At 37.1% G+C, this 27,768-nt stretch overlaps 1 protein-coding gene across 2 annotated transcripts; it reads left to right on the forward strand.

Annotated features, from left to right (window-relative positions):
* Positions 1-8,853: 8,853 nt before the first annotated feature.
* Positions 8,854-27,744, forward strand: amacr (alpha-methylacyl-CoA racemase). Of its 2 annotated transcripts, none has more exons than XM_036588245.1 (6): positions 8,854-8,915; positions 9,975-10,232; positions 10,786-10,929; positions 15,688-15,848; positions 23,322-23,508; positions 26,425-27,744. In XM_036588245.1, the coding sequence occupies exons 2-6, from the start codon at positions 9,986-9,988 to the stop codon at positions 26,832-26,834; spliced, it is 1,149 nt and encodes a 382-aa protein (XP_036444138.1). In that variant the 5' UTR covers positions 8,854-8,915; positions 9,975-9,985; the 3' UTR covers positions 26,835-27,744. The 2 variants fall into 2 exon arrangements, with proteins under 2 accessions (XP_036444138.1, XP_036444137.1); XM_036588244.1 differs by having other exon boundaries at positions 9,978-10,232.
* The last annotated feature ends 24 nt before the right edge of the window (positions 27,745-27,768 follow it).

Consider the following 27,768-nt stretch of genomic DNA (forward strand, 5'->3'; position numbering starts at 1 on the left):
GATTGGTTTAAGGAGAACCATACTAAGCTCAAATCAAGTCCAGAACATTTTAAAATTGTAATTATTATTTTAACAGTTGCAGTCAAGAAATCAGGGGGAGCTGTAGCCCCCTCAGCACCCCCATGTCCCACATCCCATGTTCAGCTTTATTAAATTCAGTGCCTATGCACTGAATGCACTATGCAGTTTTTTGTTAGACAAGTACATGTTAGACTCATTGTCTCCACAGTTTGGTAGCTTGTTGTCAGTGTGATACTGATGCTCACTGTATTCGGTTGTATGATGTACTCTAAAGTGTCGTATCTCTTTAATGATGTTAAAAGTTCTACTTTGCTTACATCATAAATCATGTTAGTTTTTTAAACTTTGCAAATAATATTGGCTTATGCTCAGATAATGTACAAAACTGCCAGGCTGAAGATGTTATGAGTGATGTACTTATTTTCAGACATAGCTGTGTCTGATTGGTCTAAATGTCTGATGGACTGTGTATTATGCACATTGGAAGACCTTCTTTATTTGTAATTGTCCAAGTGGACAGTGAGTGGACAGTGTTTAAAAACTCCAGGAGTTTTGTTTGTTTGCCTATTCTATTTTTTGCTCCCATTTGATTTGTCAGTTAGACACAAAGCCATACGTGTCATTGTGAAATTTTGCTTGTGCTTTAGTTTTATTCATGTTCTGGGTAATTTCACCATCATACAGAGCCCTACTGGTGACATCTCATATGAATAAAAATAATGCATGGCCATGCCTTACTAAGTCGTGGCCATGACTTAAGTATCTTGTTCCCATGCCTTACTAAGTTGTGGCCATGCATTATTTGTATTTATACAGTATGTCACCAGTGGGGTTCCATGCCACCAGTTTCATGTGTCTTATTAGTTATTATTTTATTGTTGTATCAGCTTTTAAAGCCCCTTGCAACCTTTATTTGTTTATGAATTAAAAACTGATAAGCATTACTGTGAAAAACCTCAATAACTGTTGATGTGCAGTACTTATAATAATTGTTATTGTTACTGAAATTACACAGCATTATGCAACATCATACACATTACATTTCTGGTGGGGAAAAAAAACAGGCTTGGTTCATTGACTCAATTCAGTGTCATAATTTCCCACCTATCTGCAGTGGATACCTGTCATTTTGGTCAACTGTAAGAATGTCCCTTCTGACAGCTTATTCAATTTTATCCAACATTATTGCCCATGACAACGTCTTTTATAATATTCTTATTGCACTAGAGAGCAAATACACCTATCGATGCAAATGTCAGACGTCATGAGCTGGAGCCGGAGATGGAGTACGCTAGAAATCCAGATGGATTATTTTGAAAATGTCAGTCCTTATTGATAGAGAGAACATTTTCCATAAACCTTTTCCTTCTATCAGCTATATCAACATTGTGAAAATTCTGTGCCGGTACTTACATAATATTCTCTGTCAATGACCACCGAGTCCCCGAGATGAAAAGCAGATACTGTTCCTGCAGTCTAATGTTGATGGAGTAATTTGTGTGATGATGTGGTTGAATGATTTGAGTGTTTTTGTTAAAAAACAGAATTGACTGTCTTTCATTGAACTCAGCACTGTAAGATATCAACACAAAATACACAGCTCGTCGCTTTTGTTGGACTGTTCTTCTCTTTTGAAAGGATTCCTTGCTTGTGATACTATTGTGGCTATTATCTTTTCTATTAGGCTCCATCCTCTTCTTTCACAAGGCCATTTTTTCAAGACAAATGACGAGAAAAATGTGATTATTGTACGATGTCTCACTGCAGAGCAGAAAAGATATTTAATCAAGTTTATTAATAAGGTTCAGCCTTTTTCTCTCCCGTTAATTAATTAAATAATTTGAATGTTGAACCGTTTCTGTGTCTAGAGCCTTTCCTCTGGCACTGAGCATTGTCAAATTATATATTTTCTCTCTGAACTCTCTTGTCTCCCTGAGTAAATACATTAGTGAAGCGTTATAAAGATAGATATTGAAAATCTGTTAGTTTTAGTCAGTAGTCATGGCAATCAGCTGTATTTTGCTATGTTATTTGAAAGCCAATTATAAGTAATGCTAGTTAGCTAATATAAGGTAAATTTATGGTTCTGATGTGAATGGGGTTGGTTAGCACATTGATTTTGAGGCGGGTTGGCCCATGTTTCAGTCTGCCCAAATGCAGGGCAATTGTTACAAATGTAATATTATTCATTGCACACATTCTCAATAGCATACTAACCACCAGCTAGTCACTGAATGTGTTCTATTTGTTGCTTTATGTTTTGACATTATAGCTTTTTTAATGCTGTGACAACCATTCCTATAACATGTGCTAGCCAAACTCATGTTGCACAATTGCAGTACATCTAGGAAATATTTTTTGAGATTGAAAGTATCTGTTTTTACCTAAGATGTTCAGCTTTTGTTTGCTGATGCTATGCCTGGGATAAACTGCAGAGATTAAAACTGTGCCAACCAGCCAACCAAAGAAGAAATTACACACTGACAAATATATTTAATTCAGACATTGGTGCTCTTAAAAATGGGTATTTTTAGATTGAAGATAAATTCATACATAAGCATCACTGTTTAGAAACAAATTAAGCATGAGAAGAGAATGAGATATAAATAAAGTCAATTAGAAGGGTTTGTTGTGAGGTTAGTTGTAGAGAAACTTACAGATTACTTACTGATTATTACTTTACAGTGTTTACAATGGTGGTGATAGGAACCAGGGATCACAATATGGACAACATAAGACATAGATGTGTGTCTTCTGAGTTGATATATAATGTTGATACTGGTAAAATAGTGGTAAATCTGAAAAAAAGTACTTATCAAGTACTTATCTTTCAAGAATGGATTTAAAAATATATTCGAGGTCAAAACCTTATTGCACAACTAAAAGAATGTCTCAGGCATCAGGAGGCGTGTTCATAACTAACCATTTCATGTGATAACTTTTATCTGAGATAGCTTTTAGAGACATAAAACCTTTAAGATATCTGGCTCCTATCACCCTTGGTGTGAAAAGCTCTGAATCTGTAGGTTTCATTACAATGGAGCATTTCACATCAAACTACTTTTTAATTGCTTTGTTTACATATTAACCATTTAATTCATTGATAAAAAAATGACATCAGCACAAATATGCTTTTAGGTTTCCTTACTATGGCATCTGTGTTGATGTGAGATATTTTATTCATGTATGATTAATACACCTGCAAGTAAATTCAATATGTTACTTTTTTAAGGTGGTATATACAAAGCATGCTATATACTGCCTGTATATAGTACGTTATAGAGTACACTGCTTGAATATTGTACAATGTAGATGGTCATTTTCTACTGTTGCATGATTTGCAAAGGTACACTGAAGTGTTTTTTGTACATCCTTAATAAGGATAATGGCATTGGGTCAGTTTAATACTTTACCCTTCAAGCTCAAGCTATAAGTTGAAGGACGCATCAACGAATCAAAGATGGCTGAATTTACACAGCTTGTTTGCATATTCCTCTGGAGGCAACTCTCTGTCTGATTGTTGTGTTGATTTTTTTTGGAAGATCTCTGCCAACTAGGAATTCCGTTCTTTTTTGGAATATGAGTCTGTTTATACCCTCTCTGCTACAAAATTTAACTTTAACCCCCCACCCCCAGAATTTCTTTTAAGCAAAGTTACTTACTAAACTGCTGAGGATGCTTCCTGCCAAGTAGATGATTGGTTCTTTCTTAGTACCACTGTCATCACAGATTTTGACAAATAAATGGGTTCCTTGCCTGGATAGCTCAGAAATGAGTTATGCGTTGCGCTGTATCAAAGCCTTGAACTTCTTCAACTCCTGTCTGTCAGGCTTTAGTAACATGACTCCTCAACATCTTCTCTGTCCTTGAAGCAAGAGCACTTGACCCACTCATCAATTCACTGGAGAAAAGACAACTCATGTCAGTTCTTCTTCATCTGTGGAGCAATCAAATGGCTTTCATGGGGTGACAAGAGGAAAGAAAGGAAAATGGTCCCTCTTCATTGCAGCACAAGCTTAATTTTAATTGCTTTGACACAGCTGGAAGTCGCACAGTGAATGTAAAAAAAAAAGATCAGCGTTTATTGATTCGAAGCTTTATGAATGTGAGGAAGAATGTGTTGATTATGCCAAAAACATTTTCTCAAGGCCTTAGGAAATAATGGTCTGAATGGTACATCTCAAGCACCAGCACTTGGCATAGCAGAGCTCATACAATATTATGTTAAGCTGTTTATTCGTAGTTTCACTCATTTTACTTTCACATAAAGTAATAGTTTTGATGAAAACATTAAACATGGAACAGGAAGACGGACTATCTAGCTAAATGTTTCCTGTCGTTGAGACATAACAGACAGAATCTCTTATTTACCGTATGCTTTGCTCTGGCACTTATCTTATCAAATCAGCCAGTCATTAACCATGTCCATATCTGAAGTGACTTTTTCTTTGGTCTGTAGGTCCACTGACCTTGCCTGAGCACAATTCTGAAGAAGTTTTGAAATTGGTCAAACCGTATAGCTGAAAAGTGAGTTTCTATCCCTTAAGGTATCTTATTGAATTGGTCTTTTGGTCACAGTGGACCACTGATTTTTTTTTTTTGATTTTTAACAAATTCCAAAATTAAGTTTTAAAAAAGCAGGAAAATTGCATATAAAAAAGTTGGTATTGTCAGATGACCATAAAAACAAAAACTAAACAAATATTCATCACAAAAACAGAACAAGTTCTGAGGCATTTTCCTTATCATACTAAATTTAGTTGCTGAATGGGTTGGATCATGAATGTGTTCACAGTGAAAGGTGAAAGCGTCATAGTGAACACCTCAGGTTAAGCTGCTTTGCAGGGATGGAGACATGCCTGTCTGTTGGGCCTACACCTTTGGATAACTTCTGTAAGAGTATTCAAAGTGACTAGTGACAAGTGAGATTGTAATCCCATGATGTCACACATTACATGGGGGAAAGAGTGTCACTGACATATAAACCTCAATTCCAAAAAAGTTGGGACAGTATGTAAAATGCAAGTAAAAAGCAGTAATTTATAAATCTATACTATAGATTTACTACCTATACTAAACAGTACAAAGACATTTAGTTTTACCTTATCAACTTCATTATTTTTTTGTAATTATATGCTTATTCTGAAATTTATGTCTGCAACACCCTCCAAAAAAGTTGGTACAGGGTCCGTTTAAGTCTAAGAACACTGGGCCTCATTCTTCAATATCTTCCTAAGTTTGTTCTTAAATGTGTTCTAAATGTGTCAGATTCATGACGTTCTTAAAGCGCAGAATTGTTCTCATCGTTGTGCTCTTGAGTGTTTTAGATTCTGTTCTTACCTAAGAACAAATCTCGAATAAGAAAACATTGGTCAATGTCAGAATCTTCATGAAAACTGTGTAAATTGATTTTAAGAAGAAATTTCTTCTTAAAAATGGTTGGTGAATGAGGCCCATTGCAAAGTGTTCAAAATCTTAAAAAGATAATACAATCATGCGTGAGTATAAAAGGAGCATCTAGGAAAGGTCTAGTCCTTTACAAGTAAGGATGGGTTGAGGCTTGACACTGTACCAAAATTGTGGCAGTGAATAATCCAGCATTTTAAGAAGAACGTTTCTTAGCGAATTTACAGTGAACTCATCTGGAGAAATCTCTGTACACAAAGGGCAAGGTGGAAAACCACCTGAAAGCCCATGACCTTAGATTCTTCAGACAGCACTGCACTCAAAACTGCATGCTTCTGTGATGGACATCACCACATGAGCTCAAAAATATCTTAACAAATGGTTGTCAATAAGCATAGTTTGTTGCTGCATCCACAAATGCAATTAAGGCTGTACCATACACAGTGGAAGCCACATATCAACAACAATCAGAAACACTGCTGACTTCTCTGGGCTCGAGCTCATTTGAAATGAACTGATGCACAGTAGAAACATGTACTGTGGACCTTTTAGATTGTTTATGGAAATAATGGATGTCGTCTTTGCTGGGCCACAGAAGAAAAGAACCATTGAGATTGTTACCAGCATAAAGTTCAAAAGCAAGAGTTTGTCAGGGTGGTGTGGGAGCTTATACATCTGCTGAAAGATATAAACACATTTTGGAGCAACATATGCTGTTGTTGCTTTCAAGGATGTCCATGCTTACTTCAACATGACAAGACCAAGCCACAACAGCATGGTTGTATAATCTGAGCGCGCGGTTACTTGATTGGCCTGGCAGCAGTCCAGATCCTTTGTTGAAATGAAGTGCATTATGAAGCTCAAAATGCAACAACAAAACCCCACATGGTTGCACAGCTAAAGGCTTGTATTATAGTACATTTGTCAAAAAAATCCACTTTTAAACTGGATCAGTTGGTGTCTTCTTTCTCCAAACAATTGTACTCTGTTCAACAAAATTAATCAGAGAGTGCTGGTAAGGAAATAAACATTAATATTGAAGCTCTATGGCCAGGGGTTCAAAATCTAGAGAAAAAAGTACAAAACCATGGCACTCTTCATAAATAAAAGCCTTTATTATAACATGGCTGTGGACAAAAAAATCTCTCAACATATTTTGGCTTGTTCCTTTATCAGTTTTTCTGTAATGAAGACACAAACTGAAAGACTTTGAGAGATTGTTTTTATTGTTCATGTCCAAAATCTTTTGGAATGTGTTGCAGCCAACAAATTTGGAATGAGTGATTTTACACATTACAACAAAAAAGTAAAAAACATTAAATACTTCATTTTTGTACTGCTTTCAATTAAATACAGGTCAAACAGAATTTACTAATCTCTGCTTTCTAATTCCTTAGAAATAATTGTACTTGCTAGCTATCTGTTGCTGCACAATTTGTTTGCCACCCACTACCCCATCCAGCAACAGAAAGGGACCACTTAAGGTCCACCTCTCACCAGATATTATTTGGGACGTGAACTATTCTCAGCCCAGCATCAACATGGTAGTGGCATGGAAGTAAGTCTTAGTATAATAGTGTTGTTATGTTTTTCATTTTTTATCACTGTGTCAATGCTGGGTGGAAAATTGTCCACCAATCAAAAGTATCATAACAAAGAGGTCCTGTGGTCAGACACTGACCATAGGTGAAGGGCTAGAGAAAGACTAACACACACACAAAAAAAAACACACTAAAACAAGTGTGAATGAAAAAAGATTGTAACTGATTGTAACCCATAAGATGTACCAAAAGGGGGTTGTAACTTATAAAGTGGCCAGTAAGTGCACAATACAATGTTCTAAAAACAGGACATGCATACATTTGAAAACAGCCACAAAAAATGGGAGCTCAGAAATACAATGACGCAGTGGCAGACTGATCAAAAATAAAGATATATTGAAAATCGAATGTCAGTATGCGCCTCCTGCAGAGCCTAGAGCTCCTCAGCCAAAGGACAGAATCTGCAACAATATTGCTGCTGTCTCATGTATTGTTTACACTGAATATATTTCATGTGATGCGGGCTGTGAAAAGTTTAGAATGGTAGACTATTCCTTATGTTTATTTGTATTCTTCAAGAACTTCTTGGCCTGTTGGTTAAGGACATCTATGACCATGAACATCTTTCTGAACTTCTTTCTGCAGGGAAAAAGTGCAATCAATTGTTTGAGGAACTTGATTGCTAGAAGTTTTTTCCAAAACTACTCTAAAACCTGGGCAGAGACAGGATGCCAAAGTTTCATTGCCTGATAATATCTCCTGGACAATCAGGAAATCGAACCTGCCCTTTCATCTGTGGAAGAATAGCATTCAGATACAAGGCAGTAATTTTGTTCTAGTGAATCAAAGAACCGCAGAGACGTGACGAGGCAGGATTTGCTGTCATGTTCCTTCATGCATGGTGTGCGCAACCAATCAGACCAGTTTTCCACATCTCCAAAAAGACGCTGTCCTGAATCCAGATGACACTGTGGAACTCTCAATGACTAGGATCTTTCCAGACTATGACTGAAGAGCAAATCATATGTTACATACACTTGCTGAGTCACAGACCTCCATAATCTTCTTTAATCGTATTATCCACATCAGAGTGAAAGGGTGGGCTAAAATTAAGTGTTGGATAATTGCTCTTTTTAACGTGTGCTACATTTTACACTTTTTTCCATGAAAGGTAAGCAGTTTTGAGAACAATATTCACAGGAATCAGTTGTCTATATACCTTCTAAAAATATGCATAAATGTACATAAATGTGTAATATTGAAAGATACAGAAAAAATAAATTTCTTTTTTGTATTTTTTTATTTTCATAATTTATTGAGTGTTTCACTGTACTTATTATGTCTGACGTGTATGGCTACAGTTTTATTACATTATAATCGGAAACTTTGAGAGACATTATTCTGTTTAAACTCTTAAAAAGTCTAAAAAACACCTAAGAAATAGCCTTCAAATGGACTCTAACCAGAAGTTTTCTGTTAGTCTTTAAATCAAGCTTGGGGTAGTTACTTAAGACACTTCAAGGTTTCTTAAAACAGTCTCTTTATCATATAAGCAGTAAGATTTCTCAGTAAGATCTTGTCATAATTTAACCGTGACAAATCCGCTCAAATGAATCCTCTTCAGCAGACCGCAGCCCTCCCTTATTAAATGTCAGGTTGCATCAGAAAGATGCACGAAGCAGAAAAAACACCTCGATAATGTCAGGAGACTAACAGGAATGAGGATTGATTAAATACCCTGTCGGTTTATGGGATCATCACAAGGTCAATGTCAAGCGAAAATCACATTTAACTCTTTATAATAATAAGAAGAGCACGATAGCAAGAAACAGCGCCGCGCTACAAGGGAGGAAATACAATACCCACAAGCCATTTGGGCTAGTGACGTCACCACCGGGCGCCAAACAAGTTGCCTTTGCTTTAGTCCGAAGTGCCTGTTTCTGAAAGGTGAGTTACACCTGTGTTTCTTCTTTGTTGCAGTATTTATTTAACGCGTCTTTTACGGTTCTGTTAGGTGGTCCTGGAGCAGAGTCGCTCTGTGCAGCTTATAATGCTTGCCAGCTTTTTAATGTCAAGCTGAAATGAACTCTGACCTGAATAACTGAAATGTGTCCTGGGGAGAAATAAATATCTGCCACGCTAACGTAACGTACCTGAAAGACAAACACTGAACGCTGTGTCTAATAAATTTTGAATACTCTGTCTTACTGTTAAATATTCTGTACTCTTACTCACACTGAGAACTCTTAATGGTAACTACTGCATACCTGCTGAATGCTGAATACAGTACTTACCTCCACTTTCAACGTTTTATGCTATATAAGTTTTTCTCAGTAGAACAAACGACGAGTTGAACTTATGTAGTGTGTAGTGTATCTTCTATATAACATTACATTATTAATTGCAACACGTTAGTAAGTAAGGTTGTTGTTCTTTATTTCCATCATTCACATGTGGCTTTCCTCCCACAAGAGAGACTGTTTAAGTAGAACAGTGCAGCTTGATGTTTCCTAAGTTTATGTTAAACGTATAGCTAGTGAAGTCCAAAGGTCTGAGACCACTAATAAAAATGCTTATATTTTGCATTATTTTCTGATTTAATACAAATAATAAAATATATAACTGTTATTTGTGTGTGTGTATATATATATATATATATATATATATATATATATATAGTAATGTATGTGTGTGTGATATGGTGATATATATATATATATATATATATATTATGTATGTGTATGTATGTATAATATAGCTGTTTGAGTGAAAAGTATAATCTTTGATATATTTACATGAATTTTAGAATTTGCTTTAATGACAGCCTGAATGAGAGCTGGCATGGGCTCCACAAGTATGTGCAAAACCCTCTGATGAGTATATAGAAGAGGATAAGAATTTAAAATTGGTTCATATATATATATATATATATATATATATATATATATATATATATATATACACACACACACACACACTCTTATAATGTATATGCTTTCTTTTAAGCAGGCTGTGTCATGGCGCTGGCAGGAGTGCGTGTGATTGAGCTTGCTGGACTTGCTCCTGCACCCTTCTGTGGAATGATCCTGGCAGACTTTGGGGCAAAGGTGATTCGCGTGGATCGGACAAAGGTTGCGATGGCGGTGGATACTCTTGCGAGGGGCAAACAGTCTGTAGCCGTGAACCTGAAGAGTCCTGAAGGTGTAGCGGTGCTGAAAAGACTGTGTGTTCAGTCAGATGTGGTTCTTGAACCCTTTCGGAAAGGTAGTTCAGAATAAATGCACCTCAGTTCTGTAAACAATGTTTTATCAATTCAATTAATACACATTTAAAAAATACTAAAGAGAATGATGAGATACACATTAAACAGGTTTGAACATTGAAATTAGACATTTCAGTGGCTGAAAATCCATCACAGTGAAGTAAATCCATTGCACTATTGGCTAAACTTTGAGAAGGGTCTTGGTGATTTAGGGACTTTTTTGCAGTGGTGTAGTCATCACTGTCTGTCCTCTGTGAATAAAATATTTTTAACCATGCATGATGAAGTCTTGATCTTTGCCTTTCTTATGCTATTTTACATCCAAGAGCTTATACAGTGTTTATCTCATGACAAAAATGATGTTTCCCACTTATGAGGGGGTGGGATCGAGTTCTTCTAACCAGTCATTTGAAATCCAAAGCGGAATAATTTACTCTCATCTAACCACCCAGCCCCCTGCTGCTCTGAGCGCCAATTTACTCCATTTGAAGCTCTTGCCCTAAGCTGTGCTTTACTCTGCCACTCTGCCTTTTTCTCTGCTGTGCTATGTTGAAGGAGTGATGGAGAAGTTGGGTTTAGGTCCTGAGGAGTTGCTGAAGGAGAACCCTCGGCTGATTTATGCTCGGCTTACAGGCTATGGCCAGAGAGGCTCCTATGCCAAGGCTGCTGGGCACGATATCAACTACCTGGCCATGTCCGGTACGTAATTCACTTAATCTCCAGTTCTCTCTCAGAGCTTTGGATCATGGGCTGTTGCAGAGTATGTGACTGTAAATGAGTAAAACATGCAGCACATGTAAATTAACTCACAACATGCAGTCATATGCGAAAGTTAGGGCACCTCTGGCCAAATTAAGGTTTTTTTTTATTTTCCATGAGAAATTAACACATCCTGTACAGAGTACACACTTCTCTACATTTTAATGCCCAGTTACTGTTTACTGGCTGAATTTAACATATTGGAAAAAACTAAAACATGAAATGTGATCTGTGCAAAAAATATGGCACATTTTATCTTTTATTGTTTCCAATATGTTAATCTCAGCAAATAAATAGAAACTGTGCACTAAATGTAGCAGAAAAATGGAATATTTAAATGTGTTACCTGTGGAGGATTTGTGCAACAAAGCATGTTATTTCGCCAGGGATGTTTACATTTTGCATATGACTGTGCCAGCATATGTTACATGCATAAAAAAGAGGCTTTAATAATTATCTTAGGTGGTGACCATAGTTAATTTGTGGTTAAAAAGTCAAATAACCTATAAATATTTCAGAAACAAATGATTGCACATCAAATGAGTTCACATCAGACTGCTAAATGAATTACATCGTAATGCACATAATGCAAAAATATTGATAAATTGGTTTAGTCATTAAGAGTAAGATATCTTCTGTGTAAACCTCTCAAAGTTTTATGCAGATAGTGTTTTTCTCCCATTATTTCCATGAATTTATGTACAGGTGCAATGCAGGTTGCCTGGGATCAACTTGTCACCGAGCTGTATACAATGTACAGACTCTCCTTTAGTCCTAATACAAGGCATCTAATGGAGAACACTGAGGAGAAAACAGAATTATGGTATAAATGCAAAACCAAATTTAAGCCATGCTAAATGCTGTTCTTTTGCAGTTTGATATGACTGATGCATACAGACTCTCAGCAGCTGGCTTGTGACAATCTAGCATAGCCTGCAATAGGTGGAGGCAGAATTCATAAATTTTTAAAATGCCGTGTGTGGAGGAGCTTTCACAAACTCTCAGTATATAATTAGTTTCTGGTTTTCATGTTTTTGCATTTAGTTCTTTTGTGCTTTAACCTTGTGATTGTGTGTAAATTATTAATTGATATAAAATCTGTAATAAGGAGAGTTCTGCAGTGCAATGAAAAATACAATTTACCTTTTTTTTCCCACAAAGCATTATTAAACCCAATGAACATCATGCATCTAGTACATTGTTTTATTTTGCTGGTGCATATTTTGTTTCAGATTCAGCTTTTTCTGATTTGATCCATACAGTCATATGCAAATGCCTGGGTGCCTGTGGTCAAGTTAGCTTTTTTTGTTGATTTTCTGAGTGAAAATAAGTTAACACCTCAACAGAGAAAACACTTTCTAATGCACAATTACTGTTTTTGTGGAAGTTAACATATTGGGGGAAAAATATAACATAAAATGTGGCCTGTGCAAAAGTCATATATTAATATGTATTCAGTTTCTGTTTTTACAATATGATAAACTTAGCAAATAAATAGAAATTGTGCGCTGAAATTTGCATACTTAACTTTTTCCATTTAGAGGACACTAACTTATTTTCAATTAGAAAAACAACAGAAAATGTAATTTGAGCAGGGGTGTTCAAACTTTTGCATTCGACTGTCTGAGAACAAGTTTAAAAGTGATATTCTGTGCTTATCTTTATTTCACAGCTGGCTAATACTATGGAATGGGTGCCAGCTTTGCCTTGTGCAGCAGCAGAATTGTTATTGTTTTGTTGACAGCATGTCTTGATTCTGGCAGTCAGTAGCAGCTCTAGGAATTAGTTTGGCAGGTGTTACTTTTAACACAGATGGTTTGATTAAAGGCTTAGATACAACAGAGAGAAAAAGTTTTTGAACTCTTTGAAATGATCTGTATTCCATCATAAATAGATCCTAAAATCTGATCTTCATTTTAGTCCTAATAAATAGAGGCAGTTTTATTTAGCAAACACAGCATTTTACAGAATGTTACCTTTATTGAACAAATGGTCAAAACTATTAAGGGTCAGTAATCAAAGCAGTGCTAGGCCACTAACCTCCTGAAAAGAGGGTACTTGTGTCAGGCGCTGCAGTCATTCAGCCTTGCCTTCTAAAAATACAATAGTGATTTTTATTATATAGAGAACATATACACTGATCAGGCATAACATTATAACCACCTCCTTATTTCTATGCTCATTGTCCATTTTATCAGCTCCACTTACTATATAGGTGCACTTTGTAGTTCTACAATTACAGACTGTGGTCCATCTGTTTCTCTGCATACGTTGTTGGCCCCCTTTTACCCTGTTCTTCAGTGGTCAGCACCCCCATGGACCCTCACAGAGCAGGTACTATTTGGGTGGTGGATCATTCTCAGTACTGCAGTGACACTGACATGGAGGTGGTGAGTTAGTGTGTGTTGTGCTGGTCTGAGTGGATCAGACACAATGCTGCTGGAGTTTTTAAACACTGTGTCCACTCACTGTCCACTCTATTAGACACTCCTACCCTGTCAGTCCACCTTGTAGATGTGAAGTCAGAGATGATAGCTCAACTGCTGTTGCACAGTTTGTGTTGGTCATCCTCTAGTCCTTCATCAGTGGTCACAGGACGCTGCCCACAGGACGCTGTTGGCTGGATGTTTTTGGTTGGTGGACTATTCTCAGTCCAGCAGTGACACTGAGGTGTTTAAAAACTCCAGCAGCACTGCTGTGTCTGATCCACTCAGACCAGCACAACACACACTAACACACCACCTCCATGTCAGTGTCACTGCAGTACTGAGAATGATCCACCACCCAAATAGTACCTGCTCTGTGAGGGTCCATGGGGGTGCTGACCACTGAAGAACAGGGTAAAAGGGGCGCCAACAACGTATGCAGAGAAACAGATGGACCACAGTCTGTAATTGTAGAACTACAAAGTGCACCTATATAGTAAGTGGAGCTGATAAAATGGACAATGAGCGTGGAAAAAAGAAGACGCCCTGATCTGAAGAGCTGTCAGAGGACCTCTAAGAAAAGCTATCGAACCTCATAATCCTGTAGTGGATTACAAAAGCATTTTTAAACACTTCAGTCCACAGTCCAGCAAAAAGTTTATAAGTGAAAGAAATTCAGCACCAAAGATTGAGCATCCTACAAAGATCAGTGCAAGGACACAACACAGAATCCTCAAATGATTGACAGAGAATCCGAGGGCCACAGCTAAGTATCTGCATTCTTCTCATATACTTTGGACATCTGTGTTCAAGAGTCTAGGACAAGAATGGTGTTCGTGGCAGGACAAAACTGCTTTCTAACTAGCTGTCTATACCACCAGGATGTTCCATATCACCAATAGAGCAGCGTAATTGTGTGGAGCTGCTTCACTACCTTAGGGCCTGAATGGCTTACAGATATTGAGGGAACAATACATGGCAAATGATATAAAACTCAAAAGAGAACTGCTATCAAATTTCAGTTAGTTTAAATATGTGCTGACATTATGCAAATTAGCATTGTTATTCTCCTTTACATGCCACATGATTTTTCTTTAGTTTTTTAATAATTCATACAGTTATTTGTACAATAATTCCAATGCTAAGGTCAAACATTTATGCAATAGTAAAAACGGCTCTTAATTACAGCCTAGAAAAACAGATCGACCACTAATTTACACAAATACATATTTTGAGCACCACATGGAAGAATTAGAACATGCAAATGAAACAAAAACTCCAGTACATGAGACCTGCTCACTGGTAGAGAGTAAAATGGACGAGCTTGTGCAGAAGAAGAGTGCCATTTTTGTGTGTGTTCATTTTTCTAGTCAGTTGATTTGATGGACCCTCTCCTCCAGTACAAGCTCTGTATAGCGTTCTGAGCTGGATGATGTGTCCTGACATGTGCATGAAAATTGGTAGAATTACCACCCATGGCAATAATCTGTTTTCTGCACAGACAGCATGTAACACTGTTAAAGGGCCCATGTCCTACACTTTTCCACTTTGTGTGGCCGCTTATGTGGTTTTATGTACCAAAAACAGCACATGAGCATTTTCTAACTTCTCTTATCCCTTGGAATTTGTTACTGTGCCTTTAAGACTGATATATGTAAATGACCGTTGTTCTGACTCGCTGTTCTGAACTGTACCTTGTTCTGTAGTCTGGGCTGAAACACTTCTTATAATTTCAGTGTTATAGCAGGAGCTAAACTTTTGTAGCCTTGACAGGTGAATATCGCATCTGGTTTTCGTGACATCACAAAAACAATGAATTCTAAATGGGCTGGAGTTTCATGGAGTTTGCAGCATGGACTGTATGTACAGGGGGGGTGAATGGTACATTCTAAAACATGTATATAGCGGTGTTCACGTACTACATCAAACACTTTTATCTGAAAAAATAAGGGAAATCTGGTTTTAAATGATATGGGCCCTTTAATATCCAGTGATTCTCTGCATTTGGAAACCAAAATATTGTCAAATTATTAGGTAATATTAGAAGCTAGCCCAGGTGGTAATTAAATGCCAATTATATTACTATCAGGGATAATGCAAGCTATAGGGTAAGGCTCTGTATCGTTACTTTGTAATTGAATTTTGATTAAAATTATAATAGTTGTGTAGCCTACAACTGTTTGTCTATAAAAGTATGGTGCTGTAACATGTTGTGTAGAAGCCATTCAGGTATCATTTTTCTGTCTCCATGCTCTGTCTCTCTTTGTTACAGGACTGCTGTCCATGTTGGGCCGCAGCTCAGAGAAGCCCTATGCTCCACTGAACCTGGTGGCAGACTTTGCAGGAGGAGGCCTGATGTGTGCCCTGGGGATCGTCCTGGCCCTGCTGGAAAGAAGCAGGTCAGGCAAGGGCCAGATCATCGATGCCAGCATGGTGAGTTGTTTTAGCTCTCACCTTGTCTTTTATTTCTGCTGTACCAAATAGCACAAACTCTGTTTGAAAGTCAAGAATACATGTCCTTGGTGAACTGCGTCAAGTTGTGCGTCTTCTCTAAAGATAGATAGAAAGAATCTTTATTCTTTTGCATTTCACAGATTGCAGATTTTTTTTTTTTCTGAAAAGTATACTTATTTCTGAGGCATCAGCAAAAGCGTTACATTGATGGGGATCAGTCTATGGCGTCTGGGCTGTTTCAGGCTTTAGACTTGTGGGTTTTTCTTATCAGTGCGCCCAAAGTTCAATTTTTCCCACATCACTGATTGGAGCCCATTATAAACAGTGTTTGTACCCTTCATATTGTGGTCCTGCTGTCAGGCCAGCTCAGTCGATAGTCAATTTTTCCAAACCTGACATTCTGACTTAAGTGCATCTGTGCATTCTGCTTGTTTATCTGCACATTTTCAAGTAGCCTGGTACATCTGAAGTCTATATTTTCTTCACCGCAGCTGTTCGGTAGTGTTTATATCCTGAGGGATGCTGTTCACTTACCACAAGAGTGCATGTGAAAAATGGAAAAAGTAAATAATTTTGTATACGTCTCTGTGTGAAAGTCATTGCCCTACCTGGACTAAAATGAATCGGGTTCTGTCTGTGCTTAGCTAAAGAATAGTTACCTTTGCTGAAATAAATTAACTAGTGCAAAGTATTAAATGTTCTTAATTGTGTTTTTAGACATTTTGATATCTTTTCATTATTTCTTTCTATAATCTCAAGGCTTCCAAGTGGCAGGATAGTTTAAATGCTTGATCGTCAGAAGACATCATGAGTTAAAATCCTAGTGCTGCTTCAGGTCTCTGTGGTCAGTCCGGGGGGACAAAACCAACAAAACAAAACATTTAAGCAAATTTGGTACATAAAGAGGCAGTCATATTCACTAGTTACATCTAGTAAGCTTAAATAGAGCTGTTTTCTGTAGTCCCAATTTAGATGGAGTACTAAAAAAGTTGGGTTAGTTAGACAATGTTTGACTATATTAAACTGTTGAGAATATCCAAAAAAACAAATTAGTTTTCATGCACAAAAATGTCGCATTACACAGAGGAATACATTTTAAAACTTAAATATGCAGGTAGGCCTAGCAACTACATGACAGTGTCTGGTGTGTCTTATGTTTTTTGAAGAAGTGCAGCATATTGAAACTGTGAAACTCAGAAATAGGACGTGTATGAAAGCTACACATGGTCTTCCAGCACAAACTTCATGTGTACAATAAGAGACGAGTGCCTGTATCCATAAAGCTTCAAAGCTTCTCAGAGTAGGAGTGCTGTTCTAGGATCTATTCCTGTCAGTAAGCATAAGGTCGTCATAAATAAGAGAAAAATCGCGTCCTAGATCAGCACTCCTACTGCTTTATAAGTATGGGCTGTAGGGTTCCTGTTTGAGAACATAAGAGTCAGAGGGCATGCAGATACAATTTAATATCAAAGTCACCAAGCATTTGTACATGATAAATGATAGGTTTTAGCACAGGGGCCACTGGGGCAGCAGTAAGTCCACATTAATAGAGGATCATTTGTTGTCTGTTAAGGTGTTTTGCTGGCCTTGAGCAGTGGCTAACAACAGTCATAGGATTAGAATGTTTTATATGTTTTCACATTCTCTGAGATTAAATGTAAATGCAAAGAGCACTGTTGAAAAGCTTTGCCATATGTCACATGCTTATGTGACAATGTCAAAGTGAAACTGATGATATACTAATTAAAAGAAAGCAGTTTTAACATTGGCTTCTGGGCATTTATGGTTAGTCCTCTATCCTGATTAGAATGTCTTCACCAGTAAGTTCTGATTAGTCCCCAACTTCTGCAGATTGTCATCAGCGATTTAGCTGATAGATTGTCTCTCTGTATGTGTGCTATTGATTTGCAATTACAGGAGAACAATAATAATCAGCATATGATTGCTTGATCATTATCTGTGTGTAAATTATACACAATTAATTCTCAACTGATTGCCTTAGACTTTTCTTGTTATTATCAGATGACCAGTGGTTGACCATAAATAAAAAAAAATAAAGTGCGAGGTAATTATTTTGGGTAATATGAAGGTTTCAAGACAGTTTAACTAATATACACTAAAATATCCAACATGGTCTTGCTATAAAGTGAAAAATACCTGTTAATTGAGTAATGAGTAAAAAGGTGATAAGTACAAACATAATTACACTAAATTTCACTGTAACGTCACATGTTTAAGCAGGAAAGTAAAATCGGGGAAAACCTCCAAGTACCAGGTTGTTATGTGGAGCACAAAGAGTTTTATACAGTACTGTGCAAAAGTCAGAGACCACCTTTCATTGATTTAATTTACTGTCAAAACGGCCATTAAGTCACTTTTCAGCATCTGGAAAATAAACCAAAAATATATATGTAACAGGAAATTACGAAGCCTCAGCAACTAAAAATAATATCAAAATTGAGTGATTTTGAGGCTCAGGGACCAGCTGAATGTCTTGATCTTCTCAGCTGTGCGTGTGAGGTTGTTATCTTGCTGTAGAATTTATTTCTTCCCAGTCAAATTGTTTTCCAGAGGGTATTGCTTGTTGTATTAAACTTTGTGTGTACATATAAGCAAACAAAATGCTTTCATTCAAAAACCAGTCAACTCCGGATGTTGTTGTACATAGTGTTGTAGTACTTGAATCCGGTCTTAGTCTCGACATCATTTAAACTCGGGCTTGTTTCAGTCTTGAGGTAGGGTGGACTAGGAAATTGTTGCCAAGGCCAGCCAAGTGCAGTGCCTCTGTCTAAAGTAATTAGAAACTGAGCTTTTTTCCGTTGTTCTTTCTTTCATGATGCAGCAGTAGACAGTGTGACAGTATAAAGAAATGAACAGAATTATTAAATAAATCCACTGAGATTTCCCAGCACTTCACTTGCAAGAACTTTACTTGTGTTTAGCAGAAAAGCCAACGCTATCATAATAAGAGTCCCATGCAATTCTACCCTTAAATGTAAGTTTATTTAATTCAGGTAAGCATTAAAATGTTTAATAAATGCGGTACATATTTATATTACTGTAATAACAACAACAACAACAATAATGATAATAACAATAATAATAATAATAATATTATTATTATTATTATCATTATTATTATTATTATTAAGAAGAATAAATCTGTAGTAGTAATGGTGTGTGGTGACAGAAGACTGGTAAGTATTGACTAAGATGCGCGATGAGTGCATGTATGTTGTTAAAATTCATACTACGCCTTTCCCTACATTCCTTCTGCAGGTCCATCTGGGAGAAGACCTGGCTAAAGGTTATTTGAATCTGAGACCCCTACTCTACATGTTTAAATAAAATCTGTTCGCTGCTAGTTGAGAATCTAAATGATACTTTCCATGATGGCTTAACTGGGCGGAGCACAATGTTTACATTTAATGAGAAAATTTAACAGATGTATGTTGTTTGGTTCAGTTTCAGTTGACTTTAGGTGGTGACTTCTGAATAGGTTTAGGAGAATAGACAGAGAATAACCTCACCATCATTTGCTTCCAAACGTAATAATGGAAAGTTGGACTGAGATTATAATGTGATAATAATTAAACATATTTTAAGCTATATATTATTAAATGTAAAATGTAAAATATAATAGTATTTGTTAATGTATATCATGTCTAATGAATGATAATGAATTTACAATGAACACAAGTCTTCTTTTTTTATGTTCTGAAAAAAAATCTTAATCTTTTCTTTGTTTTGTCTTGGTCTTGGCCGTGCCTGGTTTCGGTCCAGTTTTGGTGTTCCTTTAGGAAACTATCCATTTGTGTGGTACAGTGTGTTGTAAACCGTGTAACTGACGGAAACTCTTTCTTTACTACTTAACAAAGAACTTTGTATCTATAACTAGGTAACTAGATTTTTCCAGTTTACTCTCCTACTTAAATATGCAACATTATAATGCAGTTTAATGTGAATATGTTTGTGCTTACCACCTTGTTACTCCAATTAATTATAATCAATTATGAGTTTTACTCCTTTTACACTACTTTTTGGCATAATGACTAAACCCCTGCATTTCTATAATTTAGTTGCTCTCTTAAAACTTACCACCATGTTACCCTAGCACATCGGAGATAGTAGCACACATTCACCCAGGTAACACACAGAACTTGAGGGGATTGTAAAGAATTGTAATTCTTTGGAGATTTTCTTGCTGAATGTTGTCTTCCTTGTATGGAGCATAATTGCGCAGAGTGGGCTAGATAAAATGCCTTCAATGTGATGACTGGCTTTTCTATCAGGAATTCAGTCCTGGAGAATAGTTGCGTGTGGAGGGTGTAGAAAGACTCCCTTAGAGAATGAGGGATGAGCAGGTGCTGCCGTGGTGATAATTAGCTGTTTTGCTGACAGGCGGTAATGATATCTGTCATATTCTCCCTTAAGAGCTGCTCTGTCCCTGTGTGATTACACACTGGTTTAGTGATGACTAACACTTGTGTCCACGTCCACATTGTAATGAATAATATGAAACATTCTGACAGCCAAATCTTGCTGTGCTTGTCGGCCACTTATAAACTGATTTGTATTTGATTAAATTTGCCTGAACGTGTTAATGTGAGAACTCACACTAAAGTGTCATTGTGGAAACATTTTTTCATGCTGTTCTTTTGAATTAGTCACTAAGTAACTGTACTCTGCTTGATGGTGATTAGGGTTAAAATTATAATTGTTGAAACCATTTAAGACTTCACACTGCTGCTCTATGCAGTATGAATCACATTATACACATTAGACAGGTGCTTGGGTTACTGGGAGGTGGTAGGTGGTGGGGAAAGTGTAGTAGAGTATTTGATCGATTGAAGCATTAAAGTGTGTTGAAATGACTGAACTCACATGAGTTATAAGGGTTTGCTAAAACTGACTTTGGAAAGACAATCTATCAGCTAAATTGCTGATGATAATCTGCACATGTTGGGGAATAAGCAGAACTTACTAGTGAAGGATTTCTACTCAAGATGAAGGGCTGCCTAAAAATCAGAATCAGAATCACTTTATTTCAACAAGTATGTTACACATACAAGGAATTTGTCTTGGTGAAAGTACACATTGACATGTAATATCCTGAACAGACCAGACAAGCACACAGGCTATTAACAAGTATTTAACTAAGGAACAAGTAAAATTAAAGCAGAATAACTAGAATAAATAATAATAATAATAATAATAATAATAATAATAATAGAAAGCCAATGTAAAAAGAGGTAAAGAGATGTGTGAATATGTATGAACATTTGTAAAAATTAACATTTATACAGTTGTGCAAATAAGCCTTATGTTACAGAGGAGTTATACTCTAATACTCTTTTTTGTTGGTTTCAGTTTGAGTTTAAAGTGCAGGTGGCCAATGTGGTTAATGAGTGCCACAGCTCTGTGGAAAAAGCTGTTGGTATGTCTGGTTGTTCTCAGAAACCAAGGTTACCCTGTCTTGTACATCAGGCAAAATGGGCTGTTTCAAGTGGCCTCAGGTGAAGTGGCTTCAGAGAAGAAGGCATCAGGTTAAGCTAAGTGGCCTCGGACAGTAAAGGTCATGTGAGTTGTTAGCAGTGTTTCAGATAAAAGAGAGATCACAGAGTTTCATCAGCTGTGCAAAGTTGAAAAGTGGGTTTCTCTGTTCTTTTGCTACTGCTACTTTTCTTCCAGACTTTCAGTGTCCAGTCAGTTATTCTCTTTTATGCCTCTCGTATACTTCAATTCCCATCCCGTTTTTGGAATCAGTGAGAGAACGGGAGGCTGTTTGAACCAGAGACTTGTACCGACAAATTTGTTGGACAGCTTTGATTTGATAGAATTCTAAGAGGTCAATTGTTTTATGCCATGCTCTGGACCAAGAGCTAAAGTAACTTTATGATGTGGGCACCAAAACCAAAGAGGGTGATATACAGTCGTAGTGTTGTGGTACTCGTAAATTAATGGTCTCTGTCTTGACATCATTTTGACTTGGTCTTGTCTCGGCTGGACAAGTTGGACTCAGAAATTGTTCTTTAGACCAACCGACTATGTTGCCTCCATCTGAGGTAATTGGAAAATAAACATTATTGCTGTGATTATTGAACATCGACACCTTCAAAACTTTAACTATAATTTGCTTCCAAAAGTTACAAAGCAAAGTTGGGCTAAGACTAGAATATTAATGATTAATAGTATTTTAGGCTATGTATTGTTTAATGTTGTATTTAACAATTCAATACAAAATGTCATTTATTCATATATATCATATAATAATAAATGATAATGAATGTACAATTGTCAACTATGATTTTTCCTATATTCTTCTTTATTTTTATATTCTTAAAAAAATCTTAATCTGGTCCCGGTCTTCTCTCGGTCTCAGCACTCCTGCTCTCAGTCTTGACTCAGGCTAAACTGCTGCAAAGTATCAATCTTTACCCAGACTTACTTATAGAGGTCTTGGCTACAACAATGTACAGTGGGCTTCAAAAGTCTGAGATCACAATTCTATTTCTGTTCTATTATAATTCTATTTTGCATTCCTTTCTTATTGTATATATTTTTTTTATTACAAATGATATCATAACAATTTCAGTGAAAAGTAGAATCTTTTAAATATTTCCATGAATATCAGGATTTCTTATTGTTTGGTACAGATTAATGTGAACGGTCTGATGAGTAGACTAAATCTACCTGAGTGTTGTATGAACACGAATAGAAGAAATAAGATGGCAGAAAATGACTTTTTTGCACAAAGGCCTTAACAAGGTCAGTGTCACAGATTTGCTTTTTGCAGGATCTTGAATATTTCTTCTGCATTTTACTTGTCACAGCTTTCCTTTTTTGATTTTTTTTTTCAACTTTCTGTTGTTTATTTCCAGGTTTAAATGGAATTTTCACTGTGGTCTCTTTTGGACCCCAGTGTATATTCTGTGCACATATTAAGCCACCGTTCAGGCTCAGTGGGATCTTGGGCCACTTCATAGACTAAAAAATGAACCCACATCTCTTTGAAGACTGATGTTTCTGGGAATTGGTCCTCTGTGAGAACATGCCATATATCCATATTTAAATTCTCCTGTGACGTTACAGCCTTTGAACTGCGTGTTAATTAATTTATATGTGTTGATTTAATATAGGTTTCTAAAAGCATAATAAAACTAGGGTGGCATTTTTAGACTAGTTTAAGATCAGGAAAAAAAAATCCACAGCAGTATTTTCCAGTGACTCTAGGTTGCTTGTAATAGTAAAGTTTGCTGAAATGTGGATTATGGTGGCATAACATAAATGCAGCTTTATGTTCTGTGGGATTGAGTTTGTTTGGCTGTTACGCAGTATGCATAGATATGTAAGGTCAGAGAGGTTGGAAAACCTATACATGAGTTATAAGTGGAATCACATAAACAAAGCATGGAGCTTTGTAATGAATACATACTCATTGTGTTTGTCCAGGTGGAGGGGGCAGCATATGTAGGCTCTTTTCTGTGGAAGTCCCGCAGCATTGGCTTATGGAATCGACCCCGAGGGGAAAACATGCTGGACAGTGGAGCTCCATTCTATGACACGTATCGCACCGCTGATGGGAAGTACATGGCAGTGGGAGCCATTGAACCACAGTTCTATGATCAACTCATCCAAGGTCGGTACACTTCAGACACATACACCAAGCTACAGTGTCACCGCACTGTTCAAAGAACAGAGAATGAAAGATACAGCAAGTGCATTACATACAAATGCAGCTCAGTCTGTAACTGTTCAAATGAAACAATTCATATAAAGTTAAAGTGCAGAACATGTCTTTATTTTTCAACATCAGGAAAAGCACCAATTGTGTATTTAACAGAAATGTACACTGAATCCTCAACAAAATTTTTTATCACATTTTTCATATTTAGTGTCCACTCTGTGCCTTTATTACAGCTTCTATTCTTTTCAGGAAACTTACTTGCAGTTTTTCAAAGAAATCTGCAGCCATATTTTTCCACACCAAAGTTCACTCTTAGAAGCTGGTGGCATTTTTTTGCTTCTCACAATCCCAAACACATTCAGTGACCATTCAGTAGTCAGTCCATTGTTCTGAGAAAACCAGCAGCTTCTTTGCTTGACTTGCGCATTTTCTTCTTTTCTCAGTAAGGGCTTCTTGACAGCGACACGTCTCCTATAGTGTTGACGAACAGAAACACCTGTTGATTTTTTCAGATCTGTTTGGTTTTCTCCTCTCAGAGGTGAAAGCTTTAAGTACTATTTATCTGATGGGGACAGTTTTGGTCCTGTGCCAGGTCCTGCACCGTTGCTAGGAGTCTCATTTTCTCGACATCTTTTCATGCTGTTTTTGCCATCCAGTATTAGAGTGTTTTTCACTTACTCAAATGGATTGTCCTTTATCTAATCTCCTCAGAAATAAATGTCTTTTATCTGATCTCCTCAGAATAATTAACGACTTCTACTTAATGGCCAATTTGACTAGAAATTAAATACATTAAGCGTGGTACAGAATCAGAAGAATCAGCTATTTGGTACAGAATTTGATAATGAGAATGCGCTGTTAAGCAATAATCAGAAAACCTGGCAGAGAACTGAAGATAGTAGATGGCTGAAAAAGAATAGCTTCAGCATGAAGAAATACTTACAGACCACTACCTCAGGAACAGAAAGGCCTGGTTACAGTTTGCTGAAAAGTTCAGAAACAGCCTGTAGAGTTCTGAAGCAAAGTTTTATGGACAGATGAGATAAAGATAAATCTATATGGAATAAGTAAAACATGGAGAACAAAAATAAACTGCTCTTGATTCAGAGCAAACATCTGTGAAATGTGATAGCACGGGCATGTTTTGCTGTGGATATGGCTCAGTTGTATTTATTGATGGTGTGACTGCAAAAAGATCCAGCAAGGTGAATTTTGAAGTGTAAAAAAGCACCTTCACTGCTCAGTCCAACCAAAAAATACATTAGCCTTCAGCAGAACAATGGCCCAGAACATTCGGCTAAAGCAACTGTGGAGTTTTTTAAGGGACAAAGATTGTTTTTGATTGCCCAAGTCAAACACCCAACTTGAACCCTGTGAGGATTTCACTTTCTCAAGACAAGAATGAAGGCAAAAAAACAGGAATTGAAAATTGCAGGCCTGGTAGAGTATCACCTAGGAAGATACCCAGCAGATAGTAATGTCTATGGATCACATACTTTTTTATAGACTCACTTTTTTACAGTTTAGTTTTCATAGGTTGACTGTGGGGAGTAAACAGTACATTTTGAAACTTTTACTATGTCACACTCTTTTAAATCAGTCCACTGTCTAATAACAATTAGTCAGGAACTTACTATGAAAGTAATAAATCAAGCCTCTGAATCATCATCATCACCATTATCATGAGCTCCACAGACAATCCACACCACATCCACACCTCAAACAGACTCACTCCGATCTTACTGTAAGTTCTAGCAAATCTATACCTATATATCTATATGTTTATGTATATGTAGGTATATGTTCCCTGCATCTCATTTATGTACATCAGACTCACAAACTACATATATGGAAATGTGTACAACTGTGCATATTATAGCTTTTATTTTATAACCTATATTACCGTACAAAAAGAGATTTTCATGCACCTTCACACCTGTGTAAATGTGATTTGATTTGATATGTAAAGAGAGTGAGGAAGGGAGGTCTGGACTTGCTGACAGAAGAATCAAGATCATGTTCAAATGTCTTATGGGCTCCTGAAATGGGTTGGATTAAGTATAACATAGAGGATTCCTATTTTATTCATTGAGTGAAGACATAAATGCACTCAATAAAGCTGGAATTCTGCTCCTTATCTCATTGTTTCATTTCCTCTCCAGTGTGCTTGGATACAGAGCCAAAACAATAAAATGTTGTCGCTGTCCATTCACTTCCAGACCACATGGTGACTGTGTTATCTTATTATGGTCTGCCAACATGATCAGTGAAATATTTGGCTGAATTCTTTCTGTCACAACTGAAAAAGCTAATACCATCTAAATCTGTATCTTCATTCAGCTTTTTATTCAAGCTTCACTCTTGTAGAGTAGACGTACATCATTTTGCACTCTGAGTTATTTGACCATGCACACTTGTTAAAGTACATCTGTAGAACGCACAAGGACTCTTATTACAAAAGTTCTACGGCAGCTGCCTTAGTGTGGAAATTTGGAAATACCTGCAGTGAGTTTAACCACAAAGTTCTGAAGGTCGTTCTAGACTTACCTCAAAGTTGTGTGTTTCGGAAAGGCATGAGGAGCTTTTCGATTAGGGAAAAACCACAGGATGCTTATCAGTATGTGCATATGGATTTCCCTTAACTCTCCATCTAAGTACATATGCAGCTCTCTTAATCTTTTTCTGCAAGCCGTAATGGCACTATTACTATTCTTGTTTGGCCCACACATAAATCAAGCTTCTCCTAAAAGTGAGTTATATAATGGCCAACAGAGTTACAGTTTTTTAGGCCATCTCTTTTTAAGCTGTTTTATTGATTATCTTCCCTTTTGTAATCGTTATTCGTGATGCGTGTCTACTCTGCTTCAGGGCTGGGATTGGACGCGGCGGATCTTCCAGCCCAGATGAGTGTCTCTGATTGGCCACAGCTAAAGCAGACGTTCACCCGGGTATTTGCCAAGAAAACGCAGGCAGAGTGGAGTCGGATTTTCGATGGAACTGATGCCTGTGTCACCCCCGTGCTCTCTTTGGATGAAGTGGGCTCTCATCCTCATAACCATGAGAGGGGATCATTCCTTAGGAACGCCCAGGGGGAGGTTAGCCCCCGGCCGGCGCCCGTCCTGTCCCGCTCCCCTGCTGAGCCCTCCGTGTCTCGTGACCCTTTCATTGGGGAGCACACCCGCGCTGTTCTGAAGGAGTATGGCTTTGAGGCAGCCCAGGTTGAAAAGCTGCTTTCTGCAGGAATCGTAGAGTGCAATGAGGCTAAGGCACGTTTGTAGGACCTCTGTATACAGGACTTACAGGACACTGTGGTGAATGATGCAGTGAAAAACACTTTCTCACCTTAAAACACGTTGCTTTCAGCTGAGAAGTGACGTGTGAAGAGCGCTTAAGCTCAAAATAACTCCCCTTTGATCTGCAGGCTACCATAATTCAGTCTGTTGAAAGCTGAAAGTGACAGGCCTCAAACTTGTGAGTCTTTTTTGTCAGCAAATAGAATTAGGGTGACAAGTGGAGACGTGATTCACTTAATCCTAATGGGCTCCGTCCAGTTCTTATCTGCCCTCATGTCTTGATTTTCCATGGATATTGGCACATCTAGCACTTCTAGTATGCTATGAGTTTTTAACTTTGTAACCACAAAGGGTTTCAGCTAAATGTCACTTAACACTGTAAAAATTATCTTATATGATTAATGTAATTAGAAGGCTTCTAATTTTTCTATTCTAAAGCACAGTGTACATGGACAGTAGTATACATTATGCTTTAGACAGGTTGTGCAATAGAAGAGTGTTCTTTGAACTTATTCCCCAAACTGACTTCTGGGATTCCTGTGAAATTTATGCTGTATCACCACCGACTCTGAAAGAATACGCCTTTCTAAATACAGCTGCTCTTCCCCATTGTGAGCCCAAAAATATGATGTGATTTTACTTTATTTTTCATTGCAGCTATAAACAAGTCACAAAACCTTATAAATCTGATTCTTTATTACCAATGGCTGCTTTACAGAGATCTCTAAGACATTTTTTTTCTTGTTTCGAAATTGTTTGTGTAACTAAAACTTACTGAGATCTCATAGATCAAGAGGAGCACTTATATTTTCATATATACCTGTTGTTCCTATTGACAAAGTATTGTTGATTTATACATATGGATCATATGAATTATTAAAATATTCTTATTGTGTCTAAGTGTAATGTGCAGTACTTA

Source organism: Colossoma macropomum, unplaced genomic scaffold, assembly GCF_904425465.1.
Source record: "Colossoma macropomum unplaced genomic scaffold, Colossoma_macropomum, whole genome shotgun sequence".
Taxonomy (NCBI): domain Eukaryota; kingdom Metazoa; phylum Chordata; class Actinopteri; order Characiformes; family Serrasalmidae; genus Colossoma; species Colossoma macropomum.